The sequence below is a fragment of the Symphalangus syndactylus genome, chromosome X, assembly GCF_028878055.3.
Source record: "Symphalangus syndactylus isolate Jambi chromosome X, NHGRI_mSymSyn1-v2.1_pri, whole genome shotgun sequence".
Lineage (NCBI taxonomy): Eukaryota > Metazoa > Chordata > Mammalia > Primates > Hylobatidae > Symphalangus > Symphalangus syndactylus.
The window spans coordinates 133,214,479-133,240,365 of NC_072447.2; the positions used below are offsets into that span (position 1 = coordinate 133,214,479).

General features: G+C 47.7%; 2 protein-coding genes across 5 annotated transcripts in view; one reads left to right on the top strand and one right to left on the bottom strand.

Moving 5' to 3' along the window:
* The window catches only part of AIFM1 (apoptosis inducing factor mitochondria associated 1), a 36,673-nt gene extending 34,086 nt beyond the window's left edge, over positions 1-2,587 (bottom strand). The window contains exon 1 of one of the 4 annotated variants that reach the window (XR_010119613.1): positions 2,153-2,472. Coding sequence is in view for 3 of the 4 variants with exons in the window: in XM_055266859.2 (XP_055122834.1) it covers positions 2,153-2,258 (106 nt within the window). In the remaining variant the exon portion in view is untranslated. Of the gene's footprint in view, positions 1-2,152 lie in introns of all 4 variants that reach the window. The other 3 variants (XM_055266859.2, XM_055266860.2, XM_055266861.2) reach the window with 3 other exon arrangements.
* A 5,881-nt stretch (positions 2,588-8,468) lies between these two features.
* RAB33A (RAB33A, member RAS oncogene family) lies at positions 8,469-21,713 on the top strand. Its single transcript, XM_055268570.2, has 2 exons — positions 8,469-8,928; positions 21,128-21,713. Exons 1-2 carry the CDS (start codon positions 8,536-8,538, stop codon positions 21,581-21,583), a joined length of 849 nt encoding a protein of 282 aa, XP_055124545.1. The 5' UTR covers positions 8,469-8,535; the 3' UTR covers positions 21,584-21,713.
* Positions 21,714-25,887: the final 4,174 nt, after the last annotated feature.

Below are 25,887 nucleotides of genomic sequence, written 5' to 3' on the forward strand. Positions count from 1 at the left end.
TACGTGAAAGAGAAATCAGATCAAAAGCAATTAGTAATCAAGCCACAAAACAGAGTTAATTCCTAAAATGAGAGTATCAGAACTTCTTTTTGAAATTTTAACACTACCCTCACCCATTTTTAAAGGCAGGTGATGTCATACTTTGGTGCATGGCCAAAGGACAAAGAACAAGTGTATGCAAAGAGATGGATGGATATGTCAGGAAGTCCCAATATATTCTACAGTAGACTGCCTTCAAACAAAGACATGCAGTGGAAAAAACCATTTGAGTCTGTATTTTTCAGTAGTTCTAACATCACCAACCACTTTCCAATGTCTAATAAATCAACTTAACTTTGCAAATGCATATTTAATTGATGAGAACTTTTGCTAAGACTTTAGAATGCTGGTAAAAGTTGTGAGACTTAAGCAAAACAACTACTCAAAGTTTGAAAGGCCGGTGTGGATGAAAAAATTCAGGTTATCACCGGGCGCGGTGGCTCACACCTGTAATCCCGGCACTTTGGGAGGCCGAGGCGGGCGGATCACGAGGTCAGGGGATCGAGACCATCCTGGTTAACATGGTGAAACCTTGTCTCTACTAAAAATACAAAAAAAAAAAAAAAATTAGCCGGGCGTGGTGGCGGGTGCCTGTAGTCCCAGCTACTCTGGAGGCTGTGGCAGAAGAATGGCGTGAATCCGGGAGGCGGAGATTGCAGTGAGCCGAGATCGCGCCACTGCACTCCAGCCTGGGCGACGGAGCGAGACTCTGTCTCAAAAAACCAAAAAAAATTCAGGTTATCTCAATTTCTGTGCAACAAGCACAGAGCACTATCATTTCAATGCAATCATTTCAATGCACAAAACCCTCAAAGATGACATCCATTGATAAGGCATTAGTTTAAAAGCTAAGCAGAGGTTTTAAGTTCCAAGAGCAATATGTCCCAGGACATAACTGAAATACACCTATCAGGAAACATTTTCATTGTGCATAGCAACTGGAAAAACTGTTCAAATGCACATTTGCAAAGACCCTAACAACCCAAGGAAAATATTTTCCACTTTTTATTTTCAAAGCACCCAGGTATTTCTGTATTGTAAAAGCCTCAAGGATAACTTCTGACATTGCAAATGCCCTAGGGGTGGACATTGAAGGATTACTGATTTTTTTTTTTAAAGCAACTCCTACAGGTGGATCATTCATTGACCCCGTGAAGTAATGCAGTACGAAAATAAGCAGGCTCAAGCTATGCTCAGATAAATTCACGGATATCTGATGTACAATGGGCTAATTACTGGGAAGAGACCAGAATTCATTCTTAACTTTTTGAGGTCAACTTTAGGAAGCAGTATGGAGTTGCAGCGAAGGGATTAAGGCCCTGGAGGCTAGCAAACTATCCTTAGCTCTACCTATTAATTAACTATGTGACCTTTGGCAAGTAATTTCACCTCTCTGTGCCTCAGTTTATTATCTATAAAATGAGTGGGTTGACCTTTACCACAAAATCCCTTCCAGCTCTAAAATTTGATGAAACAACTTAATGGAGGACAAATACAATGCGTTCTGCAAACTGTTTCTTTGAAGCCTTAAAGACCACCAAGAAGTACATGGCTCAGGCATCTCCAATTAATTCTGGGCCAATTCTCTGGGTGTCTGGTACACAACCAACCGACTCCTTACTTGCCCTGCACCGTTTCTGTTTCACTGGGCATTCAAATCCATGGATTTCATCTGTGGTTTGGAAGGCTGAGCAGATAATACCCTCATTTACACAAGAAACTTAGGCGTAGGGCTTAAACATCCTGTTTAAAGTCTCAATCGGTAAATGACAAAGTCTACTTGACCTCATTGCTCTAAAAAAGGGGGTGGGGGGTGGGGATGGCGGGGAAGCGCCGACAGCCAGTTGTTCTGGGATCCCTGAACAGCAAACGCTCCCGGGAAAAGGCCTCAGGCCGACTACTGGGTTCAAATCTCTTGAAGGTCAGGTCGGCATGGCTGAGCCAATTCCTCCGCTTGCAAGACTCAGGGTTCGGAGTCTGCCAATTTGGAATTCACGTGACTATGTGTTAAGTTTCTCGGGGGTACGCGGGGGTAGAGGGCTGCAAGGCACAGGGAGCCTAAGGCGCCAGGCCCTCGGACTTGGAGGTTGCCTGGAATGAGTCAGTCAGTCACCTGGGAGCCGGTTCCTCTGCCTCGGGCTTCGGACGCACACGGTTCGCACCAAGGGCACCAGCTTCTGCTTCAAAGCACCCGCCGCCAGGCCTCCACACCGGAACATTTCGGCGACCGCTATTCGGGACCTCCTCCTTCCCTTTCCTCTCACGCACGACCGACGGGTCAAACACCGCGAGCCCCGGCCAGCTCCCCCAGTCTCTTCACACGCACACTACGCAGACTCCTCCTCCCAGCTCCGGGTGGGCATTGGACAGAGAAGCCGGCCTGCTAGAGCCGGGGAAGGGGAGCGGCGACCGGAGGCCTACTGCGCAGGTGTAGCACTGGCTGCCGCATTGCGATTGGTCCGCAGGGCGAGAGGATTTGCGCATGCACTAGCTGGCCTCAGGCTCGCAAAGACGCTGGCTCTTGGTAGCCAGTTTTCGCGAGTTTGTGGCACAGTGTTGGACTGAACGAGTTAAGGAACCTGTTCAAGGAGGGACTCGTGGGGCCGCTTTGATTGGCGGTTGTGCCTGGTGCTGCCGCTGTGTTGGTGACGGGAACTGATAACAGCATCTCACAACAGCGTAGCCCCGGCACCGCACTTTGTTTTTTGGTTTTAGGACACCAGTTACTTGATACTGAAGCCTTCCTGATTCTTTTGCAGTGATCCAGATCCAGTTTTTCCATGAGTCCGAGGCGCGGAACCTGGCTTCCCAGATTCCGCGTGTACTTCCATCTTTTACCAGTTGCCGGCTCTTTCCCACCCAACCCCTGTTTCCGGACAAGTAATTCTGCGCTCTTCTTCCCGCCTGTCACCTTTATTTTTTAGTGCAGTTGTGTGTCCTAGATGCTGTACCAGGTGCTACAGATACACACAGTCTCCTGCTGTGGTTTCCGTGCTTGGGAGCAGGATGTTAGCAAAAAGCGTTCGTGCTTCTCGGACTTTCTGGGAAGAGAAATCTTCTAAGCAGAACTTTCAGTTATGGGAGTAGGGTGAGGGGCTGAATGTAAATAGGTGTTTTGACTGTGCCAGATATAAGCTAAATTGGAAATAATGTTTTGGTTGCACGCAGAACATAAAATGTGCCTGTTTCAAAGATTCAGCTTACATACTCATTTAACAAGTATTTATTGAGCACTTGCCCCTTGGGTTGTACTATAAAAGGGGCTCTGTTGGGTATGAAAAGTACGGATGGTCCCCGACTTACCTCTCACAATGGTTCAACTTACAATTTTTCGAGTTTATGATGGGTTTAATGAGACCTAACCCCATGTCAGTCGAGGAGCATCTGGACTTAACCATGGTTCAACTTACGGTTTTTTGACTTTATGATGGGTTTATCAGGGTATTAAATGCAGTTTCGACTTACGATATTTTCAATTTACAATGGTTTTATTTGGACGTAGCATCTATATAGGAAGTGCCCACTGTCTAGTTGGGGAGATGACGTATACTGGTCATTGAAATACTATCTGGTGTAGTGCCGGACAGAGCAAGAGAGAAGACTATGGGATGGAATCGCTATGGTAGAACTTCATATAAGAAGTTATTTGAGTTGTGTCTTAAGGATGAGTAGTAAAATTCAAATAGTGGAGGAAAAGTAATGATATTTCAGATGGCGAATACTTTGGGACCAAATATAACATTTTTCATTGTTAAACATGTTGACCTTGGATCCAGACCAACCCAGATTGAATCCTGGCTCTGCCACCTGGGCAAGTCACTTAATTGTGCCTCATTTTCCTCATCTACAAATCTCACGAGGGTGTTCGGAAGACTAAATGAGCTAATATTTGTAAAGTGTCTTAGAGGAAGCACCATGCTGTTTGTTAAATGAAAAGGCTTGGAACTGTTTTAAAAAACCAAAACCCAGCACATTTTCGGGGGACAATGATAGAGAGTACATACTAAGAAGTATTGATGTGGTCAGGCTCTGTGGCTCATGCCTGTAATCCCAGCACTTTGGGAGGCCTAGGCGGGTGGATCACTTTAGGTCAGGAGTTTAAGACCAGTCTGGCCAACATGGTGAAACCCCGTCTCTACAAAAAATCCAAAAATTAGCCGGGCGCCATGGCATGCGCCTATAATCCCAGCTACTAGGGAGACTGAGGCAGGAGAATCGCTTGAACCCGCTAGGTGGAGGCTGCAGTGAGCCAAGATTGTGCCACTGCACTCCAGCCTGGATGATGGAGCAAGACTCTGTCTCCAAAAAGAAAAAAAAAAGAAGAAGTAGTGATAAAGACAGGCAAGTATGGTGGGGGGCCAGATTTGAACTGGCAAGAGTTTGGCCCTAACTTTGGAGGTAATGAAGTTACTTTTTTTTTTTGTTTTGGTGGAATGGGGATAGAGAATGAAATTACAAGGCCGGGTGCAGTGGCTCATGCCTGTAATTCCAGTACTTTGGGAGGACGAGTGGGAAGATTGTTTGAGGCCAGAAGTTCCAGACCAGCCTGAGCAACATAATGAGACCTCATCTCTACCATTTTTTTTTTTTATTAGCCAGGCCTGGTGGTATGTGCCTGTGGTTCCAGCTACTCAGGAAGCTGAGATGGGAGGATCACTTGAGCCCAGGAGATCGAGACTGCAGTGAGCAATGATTGCTCCCGTGCAGTCCAGCCTGGATGACAGAGCGAGACCCTATTTCAAAAAAGAAAAAGAAATTAGAAAGATATTCTTTTTTTTTTTTTTCTTGAGATGGAGTCTCCCTTTGTTGCCCAGGCTGGAGTGCAGTGGCAGGATCTCAGCTCACTGCAACTTCTGCCTCCCAGGTTCAAGCAATTCTCCCGCCTCAGCCTCCTGAGTAGCTGGGATTACAGGTGCATGCCACCGCGCCCGGCTAATTTTTCTATTTTTAGTAGAGACGGGGTTCCACCATGTTGTCCAGGCTGGTCTTGAGCTCCTGATCTCAGGTGATCACCCGCCTCGGCCTCCCAAAGTGCTTGGATTACAGGCATGAGCCAGCTTGCCCGGCCTACAAAGACATTCTTTTATGAAGCTTAACCCAGGAAGTAGTTTTGTTTTTTGGTTTTCTTTAAGAGACAGTCTCGTTATGTTGCCCAGGCTGGTCTTGAACTCCTGGGCTCAAGCAATCCTGCCGCCTCAGCCTCTCCAAGTGTTGGGATTACACGTGTGAGCCACTGTGCCAGGCCTAGGAAGTAGTCATTATTTGGTGAAAATGATCCAGGGCTCCCTTACCCATTAAGCAGAGTAGATCAGTGTTCAGAAGTGCAGGCAATGGGTGACATTTTATCTAGAGCTCCTTTGGATAAATACTGAAAATGTAGTCAGGCTCTGTGGCTCATGCCTGTAATCCCAGCACTTTGGGTGGCCGAGGAGGGTGGATCACTTTAGACCAGGGGATAAATATTGAAAGTATCAATTCCAGGCCGGGCGCGGTGGCTCATGCCTGTAATCCCAGAACTTTGGGAGGCCAAGGCAGGCGGATCACAAGGTCAGGAGATCGAGACCAGCCTGGCTAACACAGTGAAACCCCGTCTCTACTAAAAATACAAAAAAATTAGCTAGGTGTGGTGGCGGGTGCCTGTAGTCCCAGCTACTTGGGAGGCTGAGGCAGGAGAATGGTGTGAACCTGGGAGGCGGAGCTTGCAGTGAGCCGAGATCACGTCACTGCACTCCAGCCTGGGTGACAGACAGAGCGAGACTCCATCTCCAAAAAAAAAAAAAAAAAAAAAAAGAAAAAGTATCAATTCCAAAGTAAGGTAAACATTATTTATATTTACTTAATATTTTAACAGCCTTGCATTGACTTTTATTGATATTTGTAAAAACCAATAATCATGGATTGATTAAATACAAAGTTAATTATATCTGATGGTGAAAGAGACTGGAAAACACTGTCAAAGTCATGATAATCAGGTACCTATGGAAACAACTGCATGTATTTGAAAGTCAGTAATTTAATAATGCACAATTAACACAAAGGGCATTGTACAGTAAATTTAATTTTTTTACAATAGGTACAATAAGGTAGTTTTCCTGTCCTTTTAATTAAAAATTATATTTTTATCTTTTTTCAAAAGCAATATATACTCATTGAATTAATTCCAAAAAATATAAGTGGAAGTCTCCCAAAGTCTCACCCCACAGAAGTAACAGATGCCTTTTATTAGGGGAAGAAGCCCATTTTGAGATATCTTATTTTCAGAAATCAAAGTTTCTTCCTTACAAAAGTAGACTCAGTGACAAGTTTTTGCTAGAAGCGTACACTGAAATAATCTTATTATGTACATATGTTTTTTTTATATCTCTCAGGTAGTTAGCATTAATTCTAGCTGTGAGTTGGCAAAGGGCAAAGCCCCTTTCTACTTTGTGTACTGGATGTACCTAATTAATAGTTACCCCTCTCCACCTTAAAGATATTCTGTAGATAAAGATCATCAGGGGCATTAACTTCCAATACAGAAGGGAACGATCCAGCAAACTAGGCATCAGACTAATCAAAACCAAAAATAGTGTACAATGATTATTGATACATAATACAATGAAAATTGGTATTCATAAGGATGATTTTGGATTGGCCAACTAAGATGAAATCCTTATCTGGGTAGTTTTAATGCTGAGTAGTATAATGTAGGGTGTTAGAAATGGGCGACCCACATATATGATAAAAGGGTTAGCTGTAAATATACCTGCTAGCTCAGCTAATAAACTTATTAACTGGAAGACGCCATTCTGAGTAACTTGGACGTCCTTGAGTAGTCACATTCCAATTTGCTTTCAGGTATATCACTGATGCACTGAATTGTTTTTCTCTCAGCAGAAATGGATTTGGTCATGTTTGTCTCTTCCTGCAGCTCAGCCTCCCAAATAAGATGGCAGCTCAACTGTGCTGTTTGAATCCCTGACCTTGATGGCATTAGCAATAACTCACGAGTCAGTGCTAGTGACATGTGTCAGTGTTACCTTAGCTTATGAAATATGTAGGGGGAGAGGTAAAGTCTTAAAAAGAAACAAATGGGTGCACTTTATCGTATGTAAATTGTACCCCCAGTAAAGTTGATTTCAAACAAATTCTGAACCCGCGAGTGACTTTAGGGAGAGGGACTACTGGTCTTGACCAAGACGTGCGTGATGATTAGTAACCTTTGGGAAGCAGCCCCCTAATACTGTAAGGAGGTTGTGTTCATTTATCATCTTCCAAGCATAATCTAAGCTTCTGGCAAATTAGACCCAACCACTTTGTTCTACATTCAGCTGCAGGGGGGAGTGAACCCTCCTAGGGATTCCCAATTCCCTCTGAAACTCCACCCTTCTGGAAGGACTTATGGTTATATGGAGGGCTTGGGAATGGAAGGCACTGTGGAGCTTATGCCATGTCCCAAGATCCTCCACCTGGGCCAGTAATGGCTAGCCCCGTAAACAAAGTCCCCTTTTGCTGGAATTGCCACCACTAGCTTCCCCCCCTTCTCCTAGCCTCTGTGTGGCCCTCTCCCGCGGCGGGCCTTCCCCATTGGCCAGCCAAACACAACCGACTGCGGCAGCCAATAGGAGCCGCTCTCCTGAACATTCAGAGGATGGGTGCTCGTGGTGTGATAAGGGGATGTTGGCGCCTGGTACGCGCCCCCCTACATCTGGCAAGTCTGTGACAGAAACAGTTACACCCCCTACACACGCACATGCGTGCCCGCTGGCTCCCTCCTCTCAGCTGTACAGGCCCCGGACAACCCACTGCATGTCTTGGCAGCGTCCTCCCAGGCTGTCTGGGGCCCGCGAGTGCACCTGCTCACTCAATAAGACAGAGCATCCCTTTATCCCAAGGCGCGGGTTGGGTAGAGGGTGGGGGTAGAGGGGACGGGGTAGCGGGGACCAGGAAGGCGCGGCTCAGCTGCCCGCTGCTCCCGAGGTGAAAGAGGTGCCTCCGCCCCGACCCCATCCCCGCAGAGTTGCGTTGCTCCAGGGAGGCCGAAGTGATCCAGTGATGTCTTAAGGTGCAGCTCGTTGTCCTCCCCAGCTGTGCTCCCTGCCCCCTGACCCCGTGCGCTCGAGCCAGTGGGGGTGGGGAGCCCGAAACCTATAACATAAATGATGGCAAGGAGAAATAAGTCTATCCCGGGGTAGCGTGTGCCGCTGTCCCCACCCCGTCTCTTTCCTCCTGAGGCTTCTTCCCTCCGGTCCGTCCCGGGGGTACAGGCAGGGGAGGGTGTGGGCCGAGGCGCGGCGGCGGCTGGAGCAGCGCGGTAGGGTCCTCGCCAGAGCATCCGGTCCGAGGGCGCACACAGGCAGAAGGCTCGCGGCTCGTCCACTCTCCTCCCTCTCTCCTCCTCTCCTTGGCTTTTGTGTTGGTGCCTCCGAGCTGCAAGGAGGGTGCGCTGGAGGAGGAGGAGGGGGGCCCGGAGTGAGAGGCACCCCCTTCACGCGCGCGCGCACACGGTGCCGGCGCATGCACACACGGGAGGACACACACGCGCGCACACACACACGCACAGAGCTCGCTTGCCTCGAGCGCACGAACGTGGACGTTCTCTTTGTGTGGAGCCCTCAAGGGGGGTTGGGGCCCCGGTTCGGTCCGGGGGAGATGGCGCAGCCCATCCTGGGCCATGGGAGCCTGCAGCCCGCCTCGGCCGCTGGCCTGGCGTCCCTGGAGCTCGACTCGTCTCTGGACCAGTACGTGCAGATTCGCATCTTCAAAATAATCGTGATTGGGGACTCCAACGTGGGCAAGACCTGCCTGACCTTCCGCTTCTGCGGGGGTACCTTCCCAGACAAGACTGAAGCCACCATCGGCGTGGACTTCAGGGAGAAGACCGTGGAAATCGAGGGCGAGAAGATCAAGGTGATCCAGGGGGTCAGGTCCAGGAAGGGTGGGACCCGGGAGGGGACCTCGCCGGAGGCATAGCTCTAGCTGCTGTCATCGTCCAGCGTCCAGCGCGTGGCGGTTTCGCCTCTTACTGAGCCGAGGACCCTCGGCCCCTCCTCACCCCTTTTCACCTTTCTCAGCGGGGCCCCGTCCCTACCTCACTCAGTTTTTTAGGGCGGTTGAGAATGGGGTTGCATTCTTACCCTTAGCCCCTGCCTGACAGGTCCTGCCAGGAAAAGCATGTTGGATTCCATCCATGACCCCTACCCCGAGCAGCGGCACCTGTGGGCAGAGGGTGGCAGGAGGCATCTCTGGGTCCTAGTCTCTGGGATGGATCCCAAAGCACTTTACACATCCTGATGTCTCTTCTACCGCTTGGGTGCTGATAGGCTGCAAAACCCCACTTTGGCTAAACCTTAAGGCGTTAGAGGGAAGGAAAGGATGGAAATCCACGGAGAATGAAAAAGCTGCTTTATTTTAAATTGCAGTTTATAGTTAAGATTAGGGCTGAATAGAGATGGGGGTGGAGTGGGGTGGTTCTGGCAGAAAGCCATGAGCCCTTTTAAAGAAATTGAGGCAGGGTCCAGCCCTTCGTAATAGACAAAACTTGTTGTTTTGTAACAGCCCCTCTGGAATGATATCTTCTTTACATGTCTGGGGTATCTCATACATGAACTGCCCCTTATTCATTCTGTTGGTATTGTCTTCAGAAGGTCTTTGTAAAAATGCAGTGACTTAACCGAGGGCCAGGGGAATGCTCAATCCTCCCCCTCCATGAGTTTATGTAATAGGCTAAGTGCAAATATTCTTGTCTGACCATTTGTGCTCACCTTTAATTCAGAAAAGGTAGAAACCTGATATGACAGGAATATGTCCATGTGCAGGGGATGGCGGGAGGGAGGACATAACAAGGGCAACTTCTTGTGTCAGGGGAGCAGAGGGGGGCCTCTATAAAGGCACGGGGATCACTGAAGACAACTCCTCTAGGCTCACAGCTGGCCTTTCCTTGAGCGTATGGTTGGACCTTAGACAGAGTCAGGGGTGACAGTAAGCCTCCTTCTTGCTGGTCCAATGGCCAAAGTGACCACAAGGCCCCTCCTCTGAGTGACGTGGAGAGATAGGGCTGAGTAACCGATGAAACTGATGAAACACTTGAAACTGTGCAAGGCTCCTGACTCCTTGATTATTAAAATCAATGTGTTCTAAAAATGGCTTCAGAAACTGGGCCAACGCACTAGATGTCAGGAAGATGGACAGCTCAGTACTGATAAGGGACAGCCCCAGGGTAGGAAGATAGAACATTATTTTGAAATCGTGATCTTTTTTGCCCCTTGCATTTTGGAGGGAAATTACTACATTTCCTTTTAAAGTCAAAGGCGGTATCTGTCTCTGTCCTTTCCTGGGGCTGTTGACATTTGCTTGGTTAAGACTTCCTCTAGTGTGTATAGCTTCTTTAATGTAAAGCTATAAGATTCTAGAATTTCTAAAACATGCCTTTGTAATCCAAAGTAGAAATATCTTTACAGATGGGCTCTTAAGCCTCAAAAACCTAATGCTCTCATTTGCTTAAAATCAAGTGCTACAGTGAGCCAAAGAGTTCCCTGGATTTAAAAGGTGGGAAATAAGTCCATCTGAAATTTAGATGGAAAAAAATGAAGTGTTTGGGAATCTAAAGAAGGAGGGAGGAGGAAGCTAGAAAGTGAGGGATGACAGATGAACACGAGTGGAAGAGTCACCACCCAGTGGCCTTGAAGGAATTTTTAAACCATTCCTTCTCTTCTAACACCGCAGTACTTAGCCAAACTGGACTTTACAGTCTCTGGCAAAGATTCCAGACTTTTTCCCAGAGGGCAAAGCCTGTGACAGTGTGACTCACTAGAAACAGAACTCAGCACAACACCACGTGCAGATAAGTGCTTAATACAGGCTTTTTTGGGGAAGATGATATTTTCAAGAGGACACAGCCTTGTGACACTGCTCATGGAGGAGTCCTCTGAGGGCAGATTCCGAAGGAGCTCAGAGTGGCGTGTGGGAGTGGGGAGGTGGTGACCCTGCTTCTTGTAAAGCTGCTACAATCTCAGGACCAGAGCTGGCAGGCGAGAGATCAGCATGTCTGTGGGAAGATGGCAGAGCCTGGCGGCTAGCACGTGATCTAGATAGGAGAAGATTTGGCCTCGCACTCTGGCTAGCCTGAAGTTGTTCAAGGAATACATGCCAAAGCCATGCTTGGAGATGACTGCCAAGGGCTTCACCCTTTGCGAGAGAGAGAAAAGTCCAGTGTGACAGTCCGAGGTCTGGCCTAGACCACGGCCAGCAATAGAAGGCTTTTGGGCTGTAACATACCAGCCCTTGTAGGAGAGTGGTAGAGAGGTCTCAGCCAGCTCTTCTCAGTCTAAGAGCAAGGGTGTGGCCTCTTCTGGGCTGCCTGCCTGTGTCCTGGGGTAGCACATACATGAACCCCTGCTAGGGACAACTGATTTGGTGTAGTTAGAGCCACACTGTAATTAATTATCAAGGCCATCCCTAGGGTATTGAAGCCCCATTTGCTGTCTCCAATCATTATGTTCCCCACCCTCACCCCATCAAAGCATTTACAATTGAGTCCTGGTGAACTCAATTGTATGAACACCAAGAAAAGCCTCCAATGAGTAGGCAATAATAATAATAATAATAACTATGTATTGAATAAGCAAAGAGCCCAGGCTGGGCACTTTACATGCATTATCTTATTTACTCCTCACAGCAGCTTTATGAAATCAGCACTATTGTTATCATTCCCATTTTATAGATAAGGAGACGGAGGCTAAGAGAGATGAAATAACCCAATGGCACATGGATATGAGCTTCAGTCTTTGACTCTTGAGCCCAAGCACTTCGCCACCTCACTATCCTGCCTTTCCTGTTACAGGGCCACGATTTCAACCCAGATTCAGAGACCGTGCCCTTTACCACTGCATTTCACTCTACAGGGCAATATTCAGTCCCCTAGATTGGGGAGCTTGACAGGGGGAGATAGAATGCCAGGCAGCCAGTCTTGCTCTTTCTTCTAGGCCAGGGACTTAGGGTTATGGCCCAAGGCCCCAGGAGCCTTTCAGATGTCTCCTTCAATTTGTGTCCAGAACACACAGAACTCAACTGGGTTTACTTTTTTTTTTTTGAGAGGGAGTTTCACTCTTGTTGCCCAAGCTGGAGTGCAATGGCACGATCTCAGCTCACTGCAACCTCAGCCTCCTGGGTTCAAGCAGTTCTCCTGCTTCAGCCTCCTGAGTAGCTGGGATTACAGGCGCCTGCCACGATGCCCAGCTAATTTTATATTTTTAGTAGAGATGGGGTTTCACCATGTTAGCCAGGCTGGTCTCGAACTCCTGACCTCAGGTGATCCACCTGCCTCGGCCTCCCAAAGTGCTGGGATTACAGGCGGGAGCCCTGGGTTTACGTTTTGCACCTTGATTGTCTCAGCTCAGGTGTGAGATGCAGAGAATGTTCAGAGATAAAAGAGATGTTACAGATTCTGTAATCCAGTGTCCTCCTCTTGCAGATAGGAAACTGAGACTCAGAGAGGGAAAGTGACTTGCCCAAGATCACACAGGGCCAGGCCTAGAACTCATGTCTCCTAATTCCCTTTCTGGTGCTTTTTCCACACATCATGCTGCCTGGCTTAGAGGAGCACAAAATCCTCTCTCCAGCCTAGCTCCATGGTCCATCCAACCCACAAGGCCATCTGTGACAAGAATCCAGAGGGACGTCATAAGAGATAGCTGACAGTCTTTCCTGACATCAGCCTAGGAAGGGTGGAGGCATCCCCCAACCCCCAAAGGAAGAGTGGAGCTTCCCTTAAATGACTATGATGTGTCTGTCACCTACAGATGTAGCTAAATTTATTGAGTCTGTCTCCTAAATGCATTGGAAAATGCCGAACAGGGGTATGTGTGTGTGTAGAGAGGGAGGGTATGTAGTAGAGGGGAGGCTAAGAAACTAATTTTTGAATCATTCTTTGTAAATTTGCATGGAAGCTGCACTTCTGTCTATAATAATTTGGTTCCTCCCACAGGCTGGGCACTCCCTGTGCCCCAGTCCTGGGGACAAGACAAACTGCAGGTCAGCTGTGGCTATAGGCAGGTACAGCTCAGGACTGTGAATTTCTGTTCCTCTACTGATCACTGGGGGAAAAAAAAAATACCTTCCTGTGTTACATTATCAAGTGGATGGAGGCTGAGCTAAGTGTTCCTTGGAAGCTGCCTGCAGTCAGAATGACATCATTTCTTCCTTAGGGCTTCTGAGCTTCTATCTTCTGCCAGTTAGCTTAATGGTTAATTATCCATCAGTGTGAGTTTCTCTGTCTCCCTTGCTGCTTCTTTCTGTGTGTGAGTTTCTCTTTGTCTCTGTCCTCCTTTGCCATTCTCTGTGTCAGCTTTGTGTGTGGATCTTAGATGCAGATGGGACGGTCCAGCTAGTTGAAAACAGGTTTCTTTTAAACTTTTCCCATCATCCACTGGGGCATGCTCCAAAGGTTACAGATGTATTTGTCTCCTTTTTTTGCACTTCTACCCTCCCCCATTGGCCTCCAACAAAAGGACATTCATGCCTCATCTATAGAAAGATGCCAGTTATGTTTCCTAGGGAAAAGAAATCCCCCTGTCAGCTAAGAGCACATGCGGTGGTGGGGGCGGGGCTTGCTGAAGCTCACCCAGAAAACAGTTCAAAAGGTTAGATATCTCTTTGGCAGTTCCCCACACTGTGCCCCTCCGTCCTCCAGCACCTCATCAGTTCGGGCCTGCCCCCGGCCACCCATGGCATATTGCCAGCATTCCTCTCTCCACCCCCTCCCCACTGGATGGCCTTTAGCTCTGTCTCACCTTCAAGAAACCAAGCTTTCTGTGATTTCCAGGAAGAGAGACCAATGGACCCAAGGAACCATACCGACAGGAGAGGGCTTGATGGCCTTTCTGAGACCAGAGCAACAACTAATATTTGCAGAGCGCTTGACATTTTCCAAAAGTCCTTTCTCTTGTGTTATTTCACTGGATCATCCCAGCAACCACAGGAGGATCAAGGTCCCATTGTAGAGATGAGAAAAACAAGGCTCAGTTCAGGGAGGTTAAAAGACTTGTCTGGCATTTACTCAGCTTCTGAGCAGAAGAGCTGGGATGCTTGCTGCCTTTCCAACAGTGCTTGCTCAAGTTGTTGCCTATCTAGACTTAATGGTGGAGGTTTCAGGCCATGAAAGAAGGGAGAGTGTAGATTAGGCACTGGGTCACGTACTTACAAGGACTACTAATCCTCACAGCATCCCTACCTGATTACTATTGTTATCATCACTTTCCAGATGAGGACACTGAAGACAGAGAAAGTAACTTACCTAAGGACACCTAACTTATCTAAGGACACCTAACAAGTCATGTACTAACATGACTTGGGCCGAGATCTGCACCCAAGTTGATTTGACTCCACTATACCCCATTGGCCATCTGAGAGAAACAAGGATCTGGGGTACATGTATGTGGCTAAGAGGCAGTCTTCACCCTCATCCACTGTATGGATGTGGTGCCCACAGGAAAGGAGGAAAGGGTGAGAGGACAGGCAGCTGCAAAAGAGGAAGGAGATGCTTTCACTGCTTGGCGGGGGCCAGGGGTTTATGAAGATGCTGAGAAAGGAACACCTAACTCTCAAACAAAATGAGATCACTGTTAGGTAAGGTGGCTCGCCAGCACTTTGGGAGGCCGAGGCAGGATGATTGCCTGAGCCCAGGATATCCAGACCAGCCTGGGCAACATAAGGAGGACCCCATCTCTACGAAATAAAAAAATATGAAAATTAGTTGGGTGTGCTGGTGCATGCCTGTAGTCCCAGCCACTCGGAAGGCTGAAGAGGGAGGATTGCTTACGCCTAGGAGGTCGAGGCTGCAGTGAGCCATGATTGCACCGTTGCACTCCAGCCTGGGTGACACAATGAGATCTTGTCTGGAAAAGAGAGAGAGAGAGAGAAAGAGACCAGGCATGGTGGCTTACACCTACAGTCCCAGCACTTTGGGAGGCCCAGGCGGGCAGATCACTTGAGCCCAGGAATTTGAGACCAGCCTGGGCAACATGGGAAAACCCCATCTCTACAAAACATACAAAAATTAGCTGGGTGTGGTGGTGCATGCCTGTAGTCTCAGCTACTCGGGAGGCCGAGGTGGGAGGATCACCTGAGCCTGGGGAAGTTGAGGCTGCAATGAGCCAAGATCATGCCACTGCACTCCAACCTGGGTGACTGAGTGAGACCCTGTCTGATATTTATTTATTTATTTATTTATTTATTTATTTATTTATTTATTTTTGAGACAGAGTCTTGCTCTGTCACCCAGGCTGGAGTGCAGTGACACGATCTCGGCTCACTGCAAGCTCTGCCTCCCAGGTTCACGCCATTCTCCTGTCTCAGCCTCCTGAGTAGCTGGGACTACAGGCGTCCACCACCACGCCTGGCTAATTTTGTGTATTTTTTAGTAGAGACGGGGTTTCACCACGTTAGCCAGGATGGTCTCGATCTCCTGACCTTGTGATCCACTTGCCTCTGCCTCCCAAAGTGCTGGGATTACAGGCGTGAGCCACCGTGCCCGGCGATTTTTTTTTTTAATGAGATCATTTCATGTGTTTAGGGAGCCTGCCTGCTGTGATCTTCCTTTCTGATGGTTCTGAGGCCACACCACTGGTTCTTCTATTTTCTGCTGCGAGCAGCCTGCTTCCTGGCTCCCCTCTCACGACAGACACGTCTGCAAAGAACTCAGGGTGGGGTTTACAAAGAGCTAGAAGGGAGCAGTGCCTGCAGTTTAAATTCGGAGCCTCCAAATAAAAGCTTCAAGGCTCCCAATAGCGTTGGAAAGACAGAGGAGGTCTCCAGCAGAGAGGGCCCTCCTGGCAGTTCCGGCAACTTGGGCGGCATACGCAATTATGAAGCCAAAGAAAAGCCAAATGGCCAACCTCACTCAGCCTCAAACACCTCACACACTCCCACCCGTATTCCTGCTAGTGGCAGGTATTTTTAGAGTCCTGAGCTCATGGTGTTAAAGCATCTGCCACATGCCTGAGGGCTGGTAGGGATTCAGCCTTCTTCAGAGGCAAAAGGCAAGAGTGAAGACTCCTGGGGGGTGGGGTGGCGAGTGGGGATCAGGAGCCAAGTGCTAATGATATTCCTGGGCTATGCCTGCTGTCTTCCTACTGACCTCCATTCCTCCTGTGGTCTGCTCTCCCTTTCTTCCTGTTCAGAACGCCACGGAGAGGTGGAAGAAATGAAAATCTTTTCTGTCTCTTGCTTGCAGAAGCAAATCAGTCTTTGAGGACTTATGTTTTTTCTGTGTGATCACAGTCAGACGTTCCCTCTGAAATCGCCTTGGCAGATATCTAGGATGCCAGACTGCTTGTAGTTTTAGTGGTTCAGGCCATCACTGCCTTCTGATAATGTGGCTGCTGCTGATAATGATGATGATGACAACCTCAATGACGAGTGTGGTCTGATGCAGAAAAAGACTGCTTACAGTCTTGCTGGAGAGATGCCAAGAGCACTGACGAGACAATTAGAAAACATAAATCTATTCAAAATGGTATGATGCAGACTCAAAGTGCAACAGAGATTCCTAAGAAAAGACAATTGAAGGGAAGTTGGCGAAGGTTTGAGGAAGAAGCCAGAGGCATGAGCTTAACCTTGAAGAATGGGTGAGTTTTGGATAGGGCAATGAGGGGGCAGCTGATTCTGTAGGGGAGGAGTGGACTAACATGACCCAAAGTACAGAGGAGGGAATCAACCAGGTGTAGCTGAGTAGTTTGAAACCAGATTGGGAAGGGTCAAATTATGGCAGACAGAATTCCACATGTGGAATCCATGTGATGCCACATGCAGTAGAGGGCTACAGTAGTTTCCTGAAGAGGTGAATGGCATGCTGATACAAGCAGGGATTGAGTAAAGCTAGTCAGAAAGCCAGTATTCAGAGATCGGGCACTGGGGCTCACGTCTGTAATCCTAGCACTTTCAGGGGCTGAGGCAGGTGGATCGGCAGTGATTAGGCCTCCCAACGTGCTGGGATTACAGGAGTGAGCCACTATACTCAATTTATTTTTATTTATTTATTTTTTATTTTGAGACGGAGTTTAGCTCTGTTGCCCAGGCTGGAGTGCTGTGGCACCATCTCGGCTCACTGCAAGCTCCACCTCCCAGGCTCACGCCATTCTCCGGCCTCAGCCTCCCGAGTAGCTGGGACTACAGGCGCCTGCCACCACGCCCAGCTAATTTTTTTGTATTTTTTGGTAGAGACGGGATTTCACTGTGTTAGCCAGGATGGTCTTGATCTCCTGATCTCGTGATCTGCCCACCTCGGCCTCCCAAAGTGCTGGGATTACAGGCATGAGCCACCGTGCCCGGCCTTCAATTTATTTTTAAGTTCACTTTTTTGTTACCTAAGGTCAGGAGTTCGAGACCTGCCTGACCAACACGGCAAAACCCCGTCTCTATTAAAAATACAAAAATTAGCCAGGCACAGTGGCACACGCCTGTTGTCCCAGCTACTTGGGAGGCTGAGGCAGGAGAATTGCTTGAACCTGGGAGGTGGAGGTTGCAGTGAGCTGAGATTGCGCCACTGCACTCCAGCCTGAGCAACAGAGCAACAGTCCATCTCAAAAAAAAAAAAAAAAAAAAAAAAAAAGCAAGTGAGCAGTGTTCAGGAGACCCTGCAATGGAAACATCCACAATCCAAAATACTTTGCTCTAGTCCAGGAGTGAGGAGAGGAGAGGCTGGCCGAGGGCCGAGGGACACAGAAATCAGAATAGGAGAAGGGTTCAATCTGAAGGTCTTGCCAGAGGAACTTGGAAGCCGTGTCAATAGAGGGAGATGACGGGGAGCCTGGACAATGAAAACTGATATTCGGAATGATGACTCTAGGGCCCTGTAAAATCTTCACTCAGCCAACAGATTCGATTATATTTACTAGATTATACTTACTGACTGCTAACTCCAAATAAAGGCTATACTTCGCTTTAAGAGCCATAGCAGTCAATTAGTGGCCATAATCAAATTTTCTTTGATAACTGAGAATTGTATAGGGCCTTGGGACCATCATTCTGAGCATGGATCTCCCTTGTCCAAGACGTTGGATATATAAAGGGAAATAGATTGGGCTGAATGTATATCTCCTGGGAGTTATGTCTTTGCATATGTTACAGATAGCAGCTTTTTTCTTCATAATTTGGCCTTTATCCCAAAAGCTGAGATACAGAAGAAAAATCCAGTGAATTAAGTTACCTTTTACATAACCAAAAAGTGAACTTAAAAATAAATTGGAGGCTGGGCATGGTGGCTCATGCCTGTAATCCCAGCACTTCGGGAGGCTCGATCACTTGAGGTCAGGAATTCAAGACTAGCCTGGCCAACATGGTGAAATCCCATCTCTACTAAAAATACAAAAATTAGCCGGGCATGGTGGCACATGACTGTAATCCCAGCTCCTCAGGAGGCTGAAGTGGTAGAATCTCTTGAACCTGGGATGTGGAGGTTGCAGTGAGCTGAGATCGCACCACTGCACTCCAGCCTGGGCGACAGAACAAGACTCTCATCTCAAAATAATAAATAAATAAATAAATAAATAGGGCTTGAAGGTGAGATTTTAATACTAACTTTGTTTTCTTTAAAAAGTAATGCAGGCTAGTGGCTCATGCCTGTAATCCCAGCACATTTTGAGGCCGAGGCAGGAGGATTGCTTGAGGCCAAGAGTTCGAGACTAGCCTGGCCTACATAACGAGATCCTGTCTCTACAAAAAAAAAGGAAGATATATATATATATATATATATATACATATGGTTTTAAATAAAAAGTAATGCAATGCCAGGTGTAGTGGCTCATGCCTGTAATCCCTTTGCTCCCAAAGCACTTTGGGAGGCCGAGGCGGGTGGATCGCCTGAGTTCAGGAGTTCGAGACCAGCCTGGCCAACATGGTGAAACCCCGTCTCTACTAAAAATACAAAAATTAGCTGGGTGTGGTGGCAGGCGCCTGTAATCTCAGCTACTTGGGAAGCTGAGGCAGGAGAATTGCTTGAACTCTGGAGGTGGAGGTTGCAGTGAGCTGAGATCAAGCCATTGCACTCCAGCCTGGGTGACAAGAGTGAAACTCCATCTCAAAAACAAAAAACAAAAAACAAATAAACCCTGAAGTAATGCACACTTGTAGAAGAAAATATGGAAAAATATTTAAAAAGAAGAAAATAAATATCACTATAGTCTCATTGCTGATAAATAACCATTAATGTTCTGATGTGTACACTTCCAGTCTGTGCTTTGCGTATGTTTATGTTTAACGTTTTTTTAAAATTTGGGACCATAGCATATGAAAACATTTGAGGCTGGGCGTGGTGGCTCATGCCTGTAATCCCAGCTCTTTGGGAAGCCGAGGCAGGCGGATCACCCGAGGTCGGGAGTTCAAGACCAGCCTGACCAACATGGAGAAACCCCGTCTCTACTAAAAATACAAAATTAGCCGGGCGTGGTGGCGCATGCCTGTAATCCTAGCTACTCAGGAGTCTGAGGCGGGAGAATTACTTGAACCCAGGTGGCAGAGGTTGCAGTGGGCCGAGATCGCGCCATTTCACTCTAGCCTGGGCAACAGGAACGAAATTCCGTTTCAAAAAAAAAGATAGAAGAAAAAAGAAAAATTCTGTATTCTGCATTTTCACTTACTTGTATTTTGTGAGCATTTCTCTTACAATTTAGTCCTTGAAAACATTATTTTCAATGGCTGCATAATATCCCACTGTACAGATATATTTTCATTTTTATTTATTCTTTTTGAGACGGAGTCTCACTGTGTCACCCAGGCTGAAGTGCAGTGGCCCGATCTCGGCTTACTGCAACCACCGCCTCCTGGGTTCAAGCGATTCTCGTGTCTCAGCCTCCCGAGTAGCTGGGACTATAGGTATGCACCCCAGGCCTGGCTAATTTTTTTTGTATTTCTAGTAGAGATGGGATTTCACCATGTTGGCCAGGCTGGTCTCGAACTCCTGACCTCAGATGATCCACCCGTCTCAGCCTCCCAAAGTGCTGGGATTACAGGCATGAGCCACCGTACCTGACCCCACTGTATAGACATGAACTTTACCTATTCTTTTTCTGGTGATCATTTAGGTTTTTCCTGTTTTAAAAAAATTCTCGGTGGCTCAAGCCTGTAATCCCAGCACTTCGGGAGGCCGAGGCGGGCGGATCACGAGGTCAGGAGATCGAGACCATCCTGGCTAACACAGTGAAACCCCATCTCTACTAAAAATACAAAAAATTAGCCGGGCATGGTGGCGGGCGCCTGTGGTCCCAGCTACTTTGGAGGCTGAGGCAGGAGAATGGCGTGAACCCAGGAGGCGGAGCTTGCAGTGAGCCGAGATCGCGCTACTGCACCCCAGCCTGGGTGACAGAGCGAGACTCTGTCTCAAAAAAAAAAAATTCTAAATAACACTGTAAGATATTAGCACAAAATTTTGACCACATCCCTATTTCTTTTGTATAGATTTCTGCAAGTGAGATTTCAGGTCCTAAGAGTTATGAACATTTTTGAGGTTCTTGATAATATTGCCAAATTGCTCTCCAGAAAAGTTGACCAATTTACATCCAGTTTTTCAACTAAAAATCTTAAGATTTTTTTCAACTCAAGATTTTCAGTTAACAATCTTAAAAACTTGACAAATCCTGAAACTTCTCTTTATGCTTTGGTAAGTCCATTCTGCTCATCTGTCAAAAAACCACTTCCTGTGTCACGGCTTGTCACTTAATTTTTTTTTTTTTTTTTTGAAATGGAGTTTCGCTCTTTTTGCCCAGGCTGGAGTGCAATGGCGCTATCTCGGCTCGCTGCAACCTCCGACTCCCTGGTTCAAGCAATTCTCCTGCCTCAACCTCCCCCGTAGCTGGGATTACAGGCATGTGCCACCATGCCTGGCTAATTTTGTATTTTTAGTAGAGTTGAGGTTTCTCCATGTTGGTCAGGCTGGTCTCAAATTCCTGACCTCAGGTGATCTGCCCACCTCAGCTTCCCAAAGTGCTGGGATTATAGGCGTGAGCCACCGCACCCGTCCTGTCACTTCATTTTTATAGTGCTACAGAACCATGTTTTCACCTCTCTGTTCATGTTCCCTTTTCTGACTCCACCTTTGGGTTTTTGTATCTTCCAGGTTCAGGTGTGGGACACAGCAGGTCAGGAACGTTTCCGCAAAAGCATGGTTGAGCATTACTACCGCAATGTACATGCCGTGGTCTTTGTCTATGACGTCACCAAGATGACATCTTTCACCAACCTCAAAATGTGGATCCAAGAATGCAATGGGCATGCTGTGCCCCCACTAGTCCCCAAAGTGCTTGTGGGCAACAAGTGTGACTTGAGGGAACAGATCCAGGTGCCCTCCAACTTAGCCCTGAAATTTGCGGATGCCCACAACATGCTCTTGTTTGAGACATCGGCCAAGGACCCCAAAGAGAGCCAGAACGTGGAGTCGATTTTCATGTGCCTGGCTTGCCGATTGAAGGCCCAGAAATCCCTGCTGTATCGTGATGCTGAGAGGCAGCAGGGGAAGGTGCAGAAACTGGAGTTCCCACAGGAAGCTAACAGTAAAGCTTCCTGTCCTTGTTGAAACCAAATGGTGTAAATACAAGATAAATTATCACTGGAGTTTTTTCTTTCCCTTTTTTCTGTGCCTGCATAATGCTGACACCTGCTTGTTTCCATACAAATTGATATCAAAATAAAATTTGTATAGATTATCACATGGATTTTTGTCTTGCTTTCCTCCAAGACATTCCTGATTGTGATGAGTAGAAGAGGCAGTTTGCCCTACTAGAGTGATATTCCCCATGCCAGTGGCACACTCCCTACCAGCTTTCTAGGCTCTCTGAAATTCTCATCGTTTGAGTCACTTCTTCAGGAGTAATTCATTCTCTCACTCAGTGTAATCAGTGGGCAGAAACACCCGGTGGGGTTGGGACACAGGCCAGATATGCTTTTCTAGAGAGCAAGTGCAGGTGGAGTGATACAGAAGTCTTGAAAGGAGATGTGGACTCATCAGTATTTCCTAGGTTCCCTAGATATGTGCCTTGAATGTCCAAATAGACTACTCTCAGTGGCTCACGCCTGTAATACCAAGACTTTGGGAAGCCAAGGCGGGCAAATCACTTGAAGTCAGGAGTTAGAGACCAGCCTGGCCAACATGGCGAAAACCTGTCTCTACTAATAATACAAAAATTAGCCAGGCATGGTGGCACATGCCTGTAATCCCAGCTACTTGAGGGCTGAGGCAGGAGAATCACTTGAACCTGGGAGGCGGAGGTTGCAGTGAGCCAAGATTGTGCCACTGTGCTCCAGCCTGGGTGACAGAGTGAAACTGTGTCAAAAAAAAAAAAAAAAAAAAAGGAGAGTTGGTCCAATGGGCCTGATTACTTCCAGAATAGTTAGATTCTGCTTCCTATTTCTCACCAATCAGTCTTGAACCCTAAGGTTGTTCCGACTGTGACCCCCACCCCCATCCTTTCTTGGATGGGCAGGGCTCAAGCAACAAATATCTATCATGTCCCCAGACCTTTGCTAGGTGCTAGGGAAGAAATGTTACAAGAGGACACATTCTCTATGTTCAGAGACCCTATGATCTAGTTGCAGGAATGATGTACACACTGAAACTACGTGCAAACAAAAACTAGACAACAACATCACCAAGTGTGAGGCTGTGCTATGGGAAGTGAGAGCATTATGTATTCAATATTGGGGAGGGCTCACAGGAAAATACTTAGATTTGTTTTGTATGTTAAATAAAGTGTAAGGTTTAGATTGGTAAAGGAGAAGGGAGTGGGCAAAATCAGGGGGGCAGGAATGACCTTGGAAGTTGGAATAGAGGACAACTGGGGGTCTGGCCCAAGGAGAGCTGAGCAGTGCTAGTGGGAGCCAAGGTTGGGGAGGGCTTGTGCATCAGGCAGAACAGTTTGGAGACTTTTTTTTTTTTTTGAGACGGAGTCTCGCTCTGTTACCCAGACTGGAGTGCAGTGGTGCGATCTCAGCTCACTGCAACCTCCACCTCCCAGGTTCAAGCAGTTCTCCCTGCCTCAGCCTCCTGAGTAGCTGGGATTACAGGCACCTGCCACCACGCCCAGCTAATGTTTGTATTTTTTAGTAGAGACAGGGTTTCACCATGTTGGCCAGGCTGGTCTCAACTCCTGACCTCAGGTGATTCACCTGCCTCTGCCTTCCAAAGTGCTGGGATTACAGGCATGAGCCACCGCACCAAGCCCGGACTTACTTTCTGAGCCAATGAGAGCTCTTGGTAGTTTTCCAGCAGGAGAGTCCTATAGTTATTTCTCATACATCTGGTCTTATTATTGATATGAAAGCTCCTTGTCCAATTGTGAAAGTAACTAAAAGTGGCTAGTAAAGGCTTGTCTACAATAGCTCCAGGTGGATTTCTTTGCATGAAAGATGGTGTGCTCCTTTAGGGGTCTCTTGTTGGAATCCCGCTGTGAGGGGATCTCGGGAAGACAGCTCCTGAACCCTTTCCTCTGTTAGGCATATGGAGCTCCGCTCCTAGACAGCGAAGGGTAACACACACCAGATGTGCTTCCCACCCAAATAAAGAGCTTGTCTGGTCCTGCCTGGCTCATCCTTGCAGCCCTCTCCACCCCATCCCATCCCCCTCTGGCCTCAGACTCAGTTCAGCCCCCAATGGCCTCAGACTCAGTCCAGCCCCCAGTCTGGTTCTCATCACTTGACTTTTGCCTGGATCTCAGTCTTTGGAATCTGCCTAGCACTCCAGTTAGAGCTGCTTTTCTTACTAGTTGTTCCCATCCAACTCCCAGCCCCAGAATCTCCCCCAAAGGGCTGGGCTCCTACTGTCTGTGGATGAGCTGCCTGCTGGAAGCCTGGTTGCTATGCCTCTCCCAGATGGAACATCCCATGACCTTGTCTCACACTCCAGACACTGACTCCTTGTTCAGGACACAACCTGTTGTTGTGTCGCCTTTTGGTTGCCGTCACCTGGCTTGCAGGGCTAGGCTACTGCTCAGTTACTACAAGTGCATTTTTCTGTCCTAATGGGTGCATTTCAGTTTGGGTCCAGGCCCCTCTTGGTCAGGCCTCTTTCTTCAGTTACAGGGGCCAAGGATGACAACATTCCTAGTGTTATGAGCCCTCTAACCAGGATTGCCTCTGACACCTTCTAGGCTTCTAGGCTTTCTTTCCTCTCCTCCCCTCCCCTTCCCTCCCTTCCCGTCCTCTTTCTTTTTCTTTCTTTCTTTCCTTTCTTTCTTCTTTCTTTTCTTTTTCTTTCTTCCTTTCTTCCTTCCTTTCTTTCTCTTTCTTTCTTTCTCTTTCCCTTCCTTCCTTCCTTCCTTCCTTCCTTCCTTCCTTCCTTCCTTCCTCCCTTCCTTCCTTCCTTCCTCCCTCCCTCCCTCCCTTCTTTTTTTTTTGACAGCGTTTCACTCTCGTCGCCCAGGCTGGAGTGCAATGGCACGATCTTAGCTCACTGCAACCTCCACTCCCGAGTTCAAGCAATTCTCCTGTCTGAGCCTCTCGAGTAGCTGGGATTACAGGTGCCCACCACCATGCCCAGCTAATTTTTGTGTTTTTCTGGAGACGGGGTTTCACCATGTTGGCCAGGCTGGTCTCAAACTCCTGACCTCAGGTGATCTGCCCACCTCGGCCTCCCAAAGTACTGGGATTACAGTCATGAGCCACTGCGCCTGGCCACCTCCTAGGCTTTCAACAAACATTCACTGAGAGCCCACTATGTGCCACTGTTCTGAATCCTGGGGTTACATACATGAACAAAGTCCTGCTCTCCTAAAGGAGACAGACACTAAACAAGAAATGAGGACCCTAAATAAGCTCATTTGAGAGAGTGATAATGACTCTGGGAGCCACAAAACAGGATAAATGAAGGTGACAGACGTGGGGGAGGGTAACATATTGCTGGAGTGGCACAAAAGACATCTTTGAAGAGACGCCACTTGAGCTGAGAACTGAATGAAGAAAAGCAACCAGGGACAGGTGCAGTGACTCATGCCTGTAATCTCAGAGCTTTGGGGGGCCAAGATGGGAGGATTGCTTGAGCCCAGGAGTTCAAGACCAGGCTGGGCAATATGGTGAGACCCTGTCTCTAGAAAAAAAAATTAAAATTAGCCCAGTGCAATGTTGCGTACCTGTAGTTCCAGCTACTCAGAAGGCTGAGGTGGGAGGAACCTTGAGCTGGGGATGTGAAGGCTGCAGTGAGCCAAGATCGCACCAGTGCACTCCAGCCTGGGTGACAGAGTGAGATTCTGTCTCAGAAAAAAAAAAAAGAAAGAAATAAAGAAAAGAAAAAGGGAGAAGAGAACCCCAAGCAGCAGAAAGAGCAAATGTCAAGATCCAGAGGCAGGTGGTGTGACGTTGGCGTGTTTGAGGGACAGAAAGGGGGCTAGTATGCAGATGGCTGGAATAGAGCAAGCAAAGGAGAGACTGGCAAGAAATAGGTAAGGCCAGGTCTATGGGGGCCCTATAGGCCATGACTGGGAGTTTTCTTTTCTTTTCCTATTTTATTTTATTATTATTATTCTTTTAATTTGAGATGGAGTCTCACTCTGTTGCCCAGGCTGGAGTGCAGTGGCACAATCTCAGCTCACTACAACCTCCGTGTCCTGGTTCAAGTGATTCTCCCGCCTCAGCCTCCTGAGTAGCTGGGATTACAAGTGCACCACCACACCCAGCTAATTTTTGTATTTTTAGTAGAGATGAGGTTTCACCATGTTGGCCAGGCTGGTCTCAAACTCCTGACCTCAAGTGATCCACTGGCCTCGGCCTCCCAAAGTGCTGAGATTACAGGTGTGAACAACCATGCCCAGCCTCCTATTTTATGTTTTTGAGACAGGGTCTCACTCTGTCGCCCAGGCTGGAGTGCAGTGGCACGATCTTGGCTCACTG

What these genes read in the sequence shown, in the direction of transcription:
- RAB33A (XM_055268570.2), top strand. Translation starts at nt 8,536, where the DNA reads ATGCACACACGGGAGGACACACACGCGCGCACACACACACGCACAGAG. An exon ending in TCGAGGGCGAGAAGATCAAG is followed by an intron (nt 8,929 to 21,127) that starts GTGATCCAGGGG and finishes TGTATCTTCCAG; the next exon opens with GTTCAGGTGTGGGACACAGC.